This window comes from Coregonus lavaretus, assembly GCF_964263955.1.
Source record: "Coregonus lavaretus genome assembly, chromosome: 37".
Lineage (NCBI taxonomy): Eukaryota > Metazoa > Chordata > Actinopteri > Salmoniformes > Salmonidae > Coregonus > Coregonus lavaretus.
The window spans coordinates 12,767,347-12,779,124 of record NC_140024.1 but is presented as its reverse complement, the minus strand read 5'-3'; the positions used below and the strand labels follow the sequence as shown (position 1 = coordinate 12,779,124).

The 11,778-nt window shown below is 41.8% G+C and overlaps 2 protein-coding genes across 2 annotated transcripts in view; one reads left to right on the top strand and one right to left on the bottom strand.

Moving 5' to 3' along the window:
• Positions 1 to 4,520: 4,520 nt before the first annotated feature.
• Positions 4,521 to 7,070, bottom strand: LOC311111270 (pro-adrenomedullin-like). The gene is made up of 4 exons (XM_084153986.1): positions 6,945 to 7,070; positions 6,260 to 6,375; positions 5,999 to 6,124; positions 4,521 to 5,774 (listed from the first exon to the last, which is right to left on the bottom strand). Exons 2-4 carry the CDS (start codon positions 6,361 to 6,363, stop codon positions 5,471 to 5,473), a joined length of 534 nt encoding a protein of 177 aa, XP_084010112.1. The 5' UTR covers positions 6,364 to 6,375; positions 6,945 to 7,070; the 3' UTR covers positions 4,521 to 5,470.
• Positions 7,071 to 10,607: 3,537 nt separating this feature from the next.
• Positions 10,608 to 11,778, top strand: part of LOC311111685 (myotubularin-related protein 13-like) — a 134,713-nt gene continuing 133,542 nt past the window's right edge. The window contains exon 1 of the mRNA XM_084154477.1: positions 10,608 to 10,719. Coding sequence (XP_084010603.1) covers positions 10,665 to 10,719 — 55 coding nt within the window. The 5' untranslated portion in view covers positions 10,608 to 10,664. The remainder of the gene's footprint in view (positions 10,720 to 11,778) is intronic.

Sequence of the window (11,778 nt, the reverse complement as noted above, 5' to 3'; positions counted from 1 at the left end):
ATTTGAGTCTTGGTGAGATACAATAACATCTTTAGATCATAGCTGTTCACTCACCTCCTCTGTCTCCGTGCCTCCGTTCCCTCTGCAGTCAGGCAGACTATATGAACCCTGGACGTTCCCTCAGAGAAAACCCTCAGTCATTTTCTGCTCCTGTGGTGGTAAGGAGCTAACTCCCTCACCGCCCTCTAGTGCACAAGACACCATCCTTAACTTTTTCACTGCCGCTGCATAGCAAATGACATAAAGTAAAATGTTCATTCTTACTACTTACCCAGAATGCAAATGAGCATGAGTTGGTCATAACTCACACAGGTTACACTACCATTGTTGTCCTCGCACCGTCCCTCTCTGCATATTCTACTGCCGCTCCTCAGTTTAGTAACTCCCTCTTCGGTCTGAGACAAACTGAAAAAGAGGTGCTGACATTCTGCAAAGAGCATATTGTTAAACATCAGTACTTTGTGAAGAGTCCTCTTCCAGCAGTAGACACAGTGGGCCCTCATGTGGAGGATTTGTTATTGCAGGATATCAGGGTTAGATTAGCCTGGTCCCAGATCTGGTTGTGATATCATGTCAACTCCATGGCATGACAAGGAGTGGCAACGAGTGGCATGATGGCACAAACAGCCTGGTACCCAGGCTAGGGTGAGATATGATGCTGCCAAGATGTCAACCTTCCTGTAACTCAAACTACAACCTCATGTATTGTAGATGTGTTTGGATAATATCACCACTCTGAGGTCATCTTCAACACACATGTGCATCTTACCACATGTATGTCATAGATGATCAGAGAGTGTATTAGCTAGCATGAGACAGCGGTGTGGCTCTCCACAGGGCCTAGGAGGAGATCCAGCTTTACCACTGTGCCCTTTTCCGCCACAGGCCTCATGGTGCTTGATTTAGCCTGGCACTGCTAGATTACAACACTAACCCTCCCAGGCTCAGGTTATCGGGGCACTTGTAGAGTTGGCTGGAGAAGACTCACTCACAGAGCCATCGGTCTGCTGCTCCTGATTGACTGACAGACAGCAGGACAGAAGGATATGGGCTTGTACTGTATGAATCTGCCCTGGGCTCCTCTAGCTGTCTGCCTGGGGTAGAGAACAGCATGTCACAGTTGGCCAGAGGCTTCACTTCCTCCATAACCAGAATGGAAAAACTGCATCATGTCTCCAAGTGAAGCATGGGAAAGGAGATGGCTTCCCGCTGATATGACTGTGGAAGTGATCAGGCTGCGTCCATAAACAGCGTAAGTATGTGATCTTATCAAAGCCTTATTTTATACTGATATTTGGCTTCCCTGACAGCTTCAGACTGTGGTTATATCACACATGCTGTGCTAACCAATTCATTACATTCATTTGGATTATTCAATTATGCATTGATATCTAATGACATTTAGTGGTTGAGATACAGTATCTTCAATGACGTTGTGATGGAAAGAATGTCCCTCTTGTGACTTTGTGATAACCTCTAAAAGGAACACAAGAATCACACGTCTTACCAAGCCATGGGCTCTTATCAAGCATCTAGGATGGCCTGGGGGAGTAATTCTAGTTTTTTGACTGATTGGAGACCTGCACTAGTCAGTTTGTAGACACTATCACACCACTGGATGACTCCTTGTGTCCCTATGGCAAGGCAAATCTATCCATTTCGTTTTCTTCTCAGATTTTTAACAGAACAATGACAGGACCGTTGTTGAGTTTTCCTATGTGAGCAGTCATTCAACTGACTGTAGAGCAGCGTATGGCAAGTGTCAGCTACTGTACCTACCACCAGGTGGCAGAGTCGCCAAGAAAGAAGAGTAGTACCGTAGCGTCGTTTACACACGTCTATGGATAGAGCGGAGCCTAAGCCCTGATACTGTTGAAATAAATCCAAAGTGTGAGCTAATATGAACATGTGTGGGCAAGCAATTGTCATGTATATTCTATATTCTAGAGGACAGTATGAGATGTGTGTTATTCCTTTCTGATGTACATTACAGTTAAATGATGAATGACAGCCCTAAGGCATTAGTACCGTCTTACTGTGTGATGGGTGACTTCTTGGCTTTGCCTTTATGGACAACTGTCTGGGCTTGATGGTTTTACATACGCTGAACTTCTACTTGGTTAGCCACATGTCTTAGTTCCTACTTTTTTTTCTGGATTTTGTCCTGGAAACTGTTGATACAGTTTGCAGCTTTTGGAGTCTGGGTAGTTTTTAGGTAGTTTGTTGTCTCACTTGGCCAGAAGTCATAGTCTTGTGTTTGCTCTGTCTGCATAGTTCCAGGAAAAGCCTTGAACTTTAGGCTAGCAGGGCCTTCTTGGTGACCCATGGTGGAATTTGTTAAAATCACTTCACAATAAAAATGTGATTGATTAGTATTTGACAACTCTCACATTTTCCTTGATCACTCTTGACCTGTATACATAATGCCTTATGTAAGATCTGTTGCGCCGTCTGTTCTGTGACATTTGTAGTCAGATCACTCTGTTCAAAATCAAAGAGATTTTCACCTCTTCAACTCTAATTATTACTGTCAGAGGCTTTGAAGATGGAGAGGTCCATTGCATGCTTTAGCCTCTTGGCATATTTCCACTGTTTTTCAGTTCTCACACTCAAAACTTCCATTCCTTACATGAAGGAAAGTAATGAACTTGAGATGCATGGCCCCCAGGCTTACAGGATGGCCACGTCTCCAACTGTCCAGGTGTCCCCTGGAGGAAGGAGGATTGATGATGAGGTTTCCAAACACTGGTTAGGGAGACATTTACCTGAGTATACTCATCATTTAGCTCATATGTCACCTTATAGACTGCTACTGTCCTCAATGTTGCCTGTGTGGATTTCAGCACTGCTGTGGTCCAACTGTAACAGGCCCAGGATGTTTCACTACTCTTTAGTGATTTCAAAAAACATTTCTGGAGATTGAATAGGTGACACATCTATTTTCCATTAGTACCATTTAAAAATGATGCTTTTGTGTAGGTGGCCAAAGCGATCACTTTGTCAAGCTGGTGCCATTTGAAGTCACTAGATGGCATTAGAGCCAAAACAATGTAATTAAACATGTCTCTGGCAAGCTGTCTTGTAGCGCATGCCTTCTTATACAGATAATAATCATCTGCATTGCAATTCCATTGGCGCCTATCCCTGACTTTTACAATGACCCAAGACAATCCATAACCTCTCTCTGGCCCAGTGGAGTTACTAATGACCATGTTTTGAATAAGACAGGAAGGAAGTGCAATGGCCTCTTCTTGAACCACACATACATCCAAATTGTATTATGCATACCAATCAAATAGAGTTCTGGTATACACGTCACTTGCCTGTGCAGCAACATATTCGATTGATTTGGTCAGCAAGCAAACAAAATAGGTAGGGTATACCACAGACAGTTGTTGGAAACCCTTAAATGTTATTCAAAATGTACTTTTGAAATGACCTGTGGAAGAGTAAACTTTAATGAGAACAAATTATATTTTGTTAACTGCCATTAATAATTGCTTAATTATTGTAATAACTGTTCCTGACTTAATTAATATTTAATAAATAAACATCATATTTTACAGGCTTTGATATTTAAAACATCCAAGGAGTGACTGTAATCTTCCTGTGGCTGATTAATAGCAATGACACATTTTTGTGGTTAGGAGTGTTCTACCATGGAAAGTCTTGTCAAAGCCACATTGCTAATGAATGCCAGATGCAGGCAGAGGGACCTGGAGCCTAGGTTAAATAATCAAACCCTTAGCTTTATGTTCCCAATCTATTGATCATAATAGACTGTGAACCAAGTGGCTTGGATTGGTTGTAGCCTTGGCTACTCCATGCAAACAACTCATGACAATGAACATGACAATACATCAATCTCTTGGAATAATTGTACCTTTGGTAGGGATGTTGGTATCTTGTATGAATGAATAGCACTGTGGAATTTCCAGTTTCTGAGAAGTAAATGTACAACAATTAGATACTCTGATGTTCACATTCCCTGAGGATGGAGGGAGAGGTCAGCAACCTCTCTGTCCTGCCCAGTCGGATGTGGTATCTCTGTCTGTCTGTCTGTCTGTCTGTCTGTGTGTCTGTCTGTCTGTCTGTGTGCACAGCTCATGAACGCGCTTCGCGAGGGCTGTTTTTACGATGCTCTCTGCGTGCCTCTCAGGAATGTTACACAGACCCCCCTCCATCCCCCTCATAGCGCTGCATCCTGATGTCCTGACCATCTACCATTGTGTGCAGATGGAGCTGGGTCTCTCAGTCTCCTGTACTGGCTCAAGGGCCACGCTGCGGTGTGGAGCGAGCCAGCAAATATGCACTGTACTATGCAGGAATGCGCCTGGCACTCCCGTCTACCCTCCAGGGGGGTCACAGGGAGAGTGGAAGGGGGGTTGATTTAATGAGACCCTGAAATCACTTAACCCAGACCAGGTGCTGTGTGTCTCACTGGAGCTGGGCAGACGATAGAATGCCACTTTCAATTTACAACAGTAATTTCCTGTGGAAAAGAGAAAGTCTGGACAGAGTCAAGTTTTATATGCAAAATGTTTATTGTATGACAATGTTAATTGCTTCAACACAAATAAAATAGACCACATTTACAAATATATTATACCATAGCTATAAAACCATTTATCCTATTACCACAGTTTGAAACATATAACATCCATGATGCAAACAATAGTGGAACAACAAATAGCTACAATGCCCTTATATTTTCTTCCTGTACGAAAATAGGTAGTCTCCATAAGTAGTTGAATCTAACCTATATAACATTTAAATAATGATATCTGAAATATCTTATATACAAACTGGCAAATAAAAATATACATACATAGATTGCACATGTGTTTATACAAAACATATTCAAGTATAGTTCAATCCATTGTGGACTGGCACAGATATTTCATACAATCTCTAAGGTATTTCCCTCATACAGTGTCCAAAAACTTCAGCTTCATAGCTCCTTATTATAAGTCCATCTCCGTATGTCTTATCTCCCTGTTTGGCATGGACCAGATGTCTTTAGATGTCTTTTAGGTCCACATGGATGTCTGACTGAGAAGGCTGGGACTGAAAAGTGCAGATGATTATAGTGGGTTTGGTGAAATTGGCTCCTGTAATCCACAGAGTAAAACTCAAAGTCCAGGATTTGCAGAAGAGGTGTATAAGTCCCAGTATTTACGCAGTGGCCTCTTTTCTGAGTCTGTACCGATGTATTAACCTTGTTCCTCTCCCTCAGCTGTGCAGAGATAGCACCATCCTCAGCATCTCTCCCTCTCTCTCTTCACGGTGCTATCCAGTGCCTGTAGACCAGCTGTTGTTTTGGCGCTCTGCATCGCCGATGCCTCTGCTGAGTCCAGCTTCCAGAGACACTGCAGCTATCGCTCAGTACTTGCGCCTTTTAGAACAGGGCAGAGACACTAAGCCTCGGCTGCTGCTCTCCTCCCCTGTTCCTCCCCCGTACAAGTCCAGCTCATGTCCGTCTGAGCAGCTCCTCCAGCTTGTGAACATGTGAGTCTGCGTTGCCCCACACTGGCCTCAGCCTGCCCCCTTCCAGCCTCAGTGTGGTCCTGCGCTCAGGGAGGGAACGACGCCTCCGGCCGTAGCCCTGTGGGCTGATCTTGTCGATGGGTGCACTACCAATCTTTAGCTTGTTGTTGAGCTGGTGGATACGGTGGGCCAGGTCGTGCACCGTGCAGGTGCCCAGAGAGCAGCCCGGTCTCCAGGCCTGGTTCACTGAATTTTTTGATCTCTTGGTTCGGATGCTGATGTCAGTGCTGGAAGAAAGAGGATGGAGAGGACCATTAATTAATGCGCTGCATTCCTGAGCGGACACAACTTGGCTCAGAGATCCCATGCGCAGTGTGCATACTTTAATGAGCCTTGTTTGACAAGGGTGATTCATCTCTTAATTCCATTTGAAATCTTGATTTCACAAGGATAACGAAATAGCACCATGCACATTGAGTTATGTAAAGGTATGTATGGTATGGGCTTTTACCTGGAATGAGGAATCAGGGTGTCCCTGACGTCTTCTGGTCTGACAAACTGTACAGACTCTGATATCCTCTCTGCAGAAAAACTTTTTAGATCTCGTCTCGATCTGCTCTGCATCCATATGCTCAACCTGAGAAAAAATTAATTCAACTCATTAAAAACTGTTCAAAGAAGTCCACAAAGTACACAACAGTATGTGCTTATATCATGGTCACTATGCATTGTAACAAACTAATCTTGACAAATAGCTAATCAATTAGCTTACCTCTTTTTGAGCTCTGGGCTCATTTCAAGTTTGAATCCAGCCACGCTCTGTGCAATGGTGGCCAGCAGACAGCCGTAGAGGAAAGACTGCAGGATCAGTTTCATTTTGACTGGCACCTGTGGGGAAAGTGGAGAAAAAAAAAGTTTGTTATTTACTTATTAATGATTACTTACTTAGTTACCTCCTATCATACCATGAGAGCCCCACACAAGAGTCCAAAAGCCAAGTTATTTGCACTTATCATTCATTTATTTAAAATGTCACACTAAGGTCACATTATGTTCTGTTAAGTAAACGTCCAACCAAGTTGCAGGCCCTGGCCAGTGAAAAGCAGGACACAGTCTATAGAACACTGAGTTTCCTCAACTAGAGTCAGCTTTAAGCTCCCCTGAGCAAAGTCAATCCCATTCAGTCAATTAAATCCATAGCGCAAAAATAACCAATAAACTTAAGGTTGGATAGAGAGAGATAAGCCTAATCTGTTATTTTTGCCTGATGTCTTTCACACACAAGGGCCACCACCCCCCACAGTCATGCACAATAAGACTGCAACTCCTTATTTAATAAGACTGATAACCTGTCCTTGTCAAACGCACTTGAGCTCCTGACCTCAAAAAAGCAAGGATAAAGCCATCTGTAGTAAGCAGAGCAACAGTCAATATCTGCTTCAATTGAAAGTACATACCTGAAATCCTTCAATAATTCACTTGGGTGATAAAGTAGTTATAGTAGAGTCAATGTGGAGAGAGTATTCCACAGGCTTCTTGAAGTTGCTGTTGGTGCTGAAAGGCAGCTGTGACACTGTGCTAATAGTCTCTACACACCAGACGCTGAGCCTTTATAGTGGAGGTGGGAGGGGCTCACTGACTGACATACACAGACTCTCATCCCAGTCCCCCGCTCCACCCCACACAGCCCAGCACTGCTGGAAGCCTGCTTTATCAGCGGGATAATGCAACAACATAGCAAACCCAGGAGAATAATAAAGTTTAAATAAACCAGAAGTAAGTCAATAAATATTTGGGTCATATGAGACTGATTTACTTTAATACTTGTTAAGGAATGTTGTTGTTGTTACCTCTGTTTTTCATTGACAGAATCTTTATTTGTGATTTGAAATTCACATTTTTACAACCTTAAAGATTACATATATATATTGTATGTCTTCACAAACACATGAAGAGTAATTCTGACAAACTAATGAGTTTCTAAATTAAGAAAATTAAGAAATAATGATTCACACTCCCAACAGAGACAATGATGAGTGCTCATTACTTTGGTATTTGGGGAGGAGGCAGAGAACATTCTAAACCAAATTATTATTTCCACTGACATAATTAAACATTTTGGACATAACTGAACTTTGAGGTCAAGGGAATATTAACTTTTGCCCACCTGCATTCCGGCACATTTTTGTCATATATAATTTCATCAATGTTGAGAAGGCAATGTCTGATTACAAGTTTAGTCAGCTTGAGGAAAAGTTGGTTAGTGGGTTTGACATGAGATAACACAAGAACACTCAGTAGTTATTCATTAATAGTAAGTGTGTCAAATTATAACAACAACATTCTCCATGTCTGCATTTGTTTAAACATTAAACAATTTGACTGCAAAATTGATTATTTATTTTCATATTTTCTGGACAAATGTTTAGAGGAATTTAGCAATTATCTAAAATAAATATTTTTCCTAAGATTATATCTGTTGGCTTTACATAATCTGCAACTAACATAGTATTTGAAAAAAAATTAGGATGTCTTCTTCATGCTCAACACATCACAACTGAGATCCAGAAATTAAGGGGATAATAGGTTCAGTCACAAGAGCCAGCAAGTCTGTCTGCCTCCGTGACTCAGATCCATGTGTTACTGATATCTGCTCCTCACGATCACCGATTATATGACTTCATCTCAAACCAAAGTACAAGGAGTGCACTGAACCCCTTTAGCTCTTTGACCATGATAAGAGCACATTTACTTTCCATTTGTGCTTAGCCAAATTAAACCATTCCAGAATTAATAGTGAGACTTATTTCAACGTATGGGCAGTGAAATAAAGTGAAATATGCAGGGGGGTCAAAACAATGTCAGCGAGGGTCATAAGGCAGATGCTGATTACAGGCCCCTGGGGATAGATATCTGCACAAGATGCCATCAGGATTAGCACAGGGGGTAACAATTTTAGTTTTTTATTCCAATCGACCACACAGCTGACCAAAAGCTGGTGTCTGTTGAGGGTATGTCTGGGGCTGGGAACAGTGTGTTGAAATTTGCTTGTGTAGTCCACAAGACTTGGTTTAAAATCTCAACAACACACTGAGAAACATGTAAGCGTTGATGTGGTCAGATAATCACGATTTGTGGGTTTCACTGTGTAATGTCTTTAATAGCAAATACGTAAGTATTTTGGGAACAACATGTGAAATGCTTTCTCAGTGCTCAGAATGTATCTCAAACAACTGATAAAGAACCTTGTACGTGCTGAATAGAACATATCTGTGTGTATCTTTCGAATTTGACTATATCACGTGCAGTAATTCAGAAAGAAAGTCACCTAAATCTCCCTTCAGCCTTGAATAGAAATCCTCTTACACAGCATTCTTTTCATAATTATTATGGCTTCCTTGCTTACCAAGTGTCACTTGTGTTACTATAAATACATAAATGTGAAACACGTGTTGTAAACCAGCAAACATTTTGTAACCATTTTGTAATGATAATTCCCACCACTAGACAAGTAATCCCGAAGCACTCAAGTAATTTAATCTCCTAATATGGAGAGAAGAAGATTGCGCAACCATGACAGCATCATTACTCAGTGGCTCCTTACATGGAGCAATCATTTGTTAGCTTCTTGTAGGACAGGTGTCAGGAACATTACTGATATTTCTTCAGTCACAGCTGTGGTATGCTAATGTATACAGGTAAGGTGGGAAGGATGGTAAGTTAGGAAGCTATGTCTTGGAAGGTTTATAGAGGAATAGATGAACACATACCTAGATATTGATATGTTATGGAAATGTTCTTCAACGTTGTCATGGTGATTTGATAGACCTGGAAGCTTTGTGGGGTTTGCACCTGTATAGTCATTCATTCTCAGATTTATGTTTCATTCTGCTCCCTTCAACCCCATTGATCTGGAACAATTTCAAACGTTTTTGATTCAACAACTCAAATACCAAAGTCTGTAGAGGAGATGACAAAAGTCATTATTTATTATTTCATCTGCAGACGGAGTGGCAGACATATTGGATTATTATAAAATACTTTCTATTTAAAAATATTATGCTATTGTGCAAAATACAACTAGGCTACATGTCTGGTGTTGGAGTGAAGACCCTGTCATGACAGATATGATAACACCTTATGGGAGAGAAGCAGCTGATAGCATAAGCAGAATGGTTGGAGGAGCGGCATCATCAAAATGAACTTAACAATAGGCTACTTGTTAATGAAGAGATTCTCTCTCAAATTGCCCTAGTACGCTAGGTACAATGACGTTGTGGAATATGTTCAGTCCAAGTTGTTGAGATGTTGGCAAAAACAGCACAAGAGGAGAATTCCCGCGCACCTGTGTTTTCCACCCCGGAGCATCTCCCTCCCCTATTTATTGGCAGGAAAGGTCACTCACTGTCCACAGCATTCCAGAACTGAGTGGAGTTCTGCGCACTTTTTTCACCTTGGACCAAGTCGTGTGTGTGAGTGATCCTAATGCCCCCCGATGTGTGTGTGTGTGTGTGTGTGTGTGTGTTTGTGTGTGTTTGCGCCATAGACATTAAAAGGTGTGCGCTTGTGTGTCTGAGAGAGAGAGAGAGAGAGAGAGAGAGAGAGAGAGAGAGAGAGAGAGAGAGAGAGAGAGAGAGAGAGAGAGAGAGAGGATGTTTAAGTTTGAAGGAGCATTGTGATTATGGAAAATAGGAATCATGCTATTGACACTGATTTTTCCACCAGCACCCTCTGCTTAGTGCTTCTAGCATACTAAATATCCTACACAATTAATTCAATACATTTGTAAGAAATACTGGATGCCACAATCTGCAATACTTTTAATTTATCTTAACCCACATTCTTGCAAAGAAAATTAGCCTAGTTACTCCTCTATTTTGTCTCATCGACTCTCAAATGGGCTTTAAAATATTTAGGTAACTTTTTTTGTGAATATTCTAAAGCGATTCTAGCGGTCATCAGATGGTTTTCCGTGGGGGTCAACAAGCGGTGTGGCAGGGTGTGACCAGCCCGTTTGCAGCCACACAGTTTCTATTTGTAAACCAAGCGGCCACGCCCATGGATGTCGCTACTTCTGCACGCAGGCGCAATATCACTCCTTCTGTCAAACATGGCTGTGGTTTTGAAGAAAGAAAAATGCTGATTTGTGTTGGTAGATTTCGGAAAAAGCAGCAAACATGGCGAGATTGGCTGATTATTTGATTGTCGTGGGATTAGATCAGGACAAAACTGGTGAGTTTTTTTAACGTAACGCTTGGAACACGAATGTCAAATTGAGCTTCAAATGCTTGGGTTTATCCAGGCCGTCAGTGTTGATAATGCTAGCTGGTTAGCATAAGCTAGCTAGGTAGCTAGCTAGCAATTGATATCTGAGATTTGAAGCAGTCTGCAGCGTTTCATTGTTGAACTATCCGTAGATTTTGAATGCGTGATGCGCGTACGAGGGTTTGTAAACATATGCAACAGTTGCATACTGTAATGTCTTGGGGGCGTGTGACTGTGTGTTGTAGATATTTAAACCACAAATTGGAGTTTCAATGAGTCGAACTGTCACATCCTGTCGAGTTGATGTGACAAATCCAGCCGTTTGGAATTGTAGTTAGTGACCTGCGTGGCTTGCACGGGGAGCAGTTTAAGGAGCATGATTTTGGAGAATGCATACTGCTGTAAGGTTTGCATTAGTTGTGAGCTGCTGTAATTGATGTATTCTCATATAATTTACAACCTGTATGATATCCCCTTTTGTTTGACACTGGCAGAGTGCGAATAGAAGTAATAACTTCCTGTCTTATCCCGACATTGTTTTTATCCACCGTTCCTACAAGATGGGCTGGGCATAGGGGAGGTCAATGACTTGGTATTTCTGCATTGTTTAGTTTTTTTGTGTCTCAAAAGTGGGGCCCAGAACTGATGTTCCCAAACCAGACCCAGGCTGTGGCCTGCTATAATTCCAACCCAAGAGGTTATGTAGTTCTCTTATATGGCCTAGTTTTAAAATATTAAATTCACTATTACACAGCTATAACCATTTTATACTGTACTTTTTTAAATAAAGTTACTTGGCCTACAGTTGTAACATTCATTTTGAATGGGCTTGGTTGAAAGAGAGGAACCTGGTTGAAAGCAAGGAACCTACTGAAGAAGAGCAAACAAGAAAGGTGATGTTTATATTGATCCCAAAAAATGGCCTGCAGTCGAAGAATGATGAAGGAACGTAGACTACCCGTAAGGGAGTAAAGACACATCCTAAGTGCAGTGGCATCTTTCCAGGCCCATGTGTGAGAGGGGGAC

Coding starts and splice junctions, on each gene's coding strand:
- LOC311111270 (XM_084153986.1), bottom strand. CDS start 6,363: ATGAAACTGATCCTGCAGTCTTTCCTCTACGGCTGTCTGCTGGCCACC. Junction 6,125..6,259: donor AGCCCAGAGCTCAAAAAGAG/GTAAGCTAATTG, acceptor ATTTTTTCTCAG/GTTGAGCATATGGATGCAGA. Junction 5,775..5,998: donor ACCCTGATTCCTCATTCCAG/GTAAAAGCCCAT, acceptor TCTTTCTTCCAG/CACTGACATCAGCATCCGAA.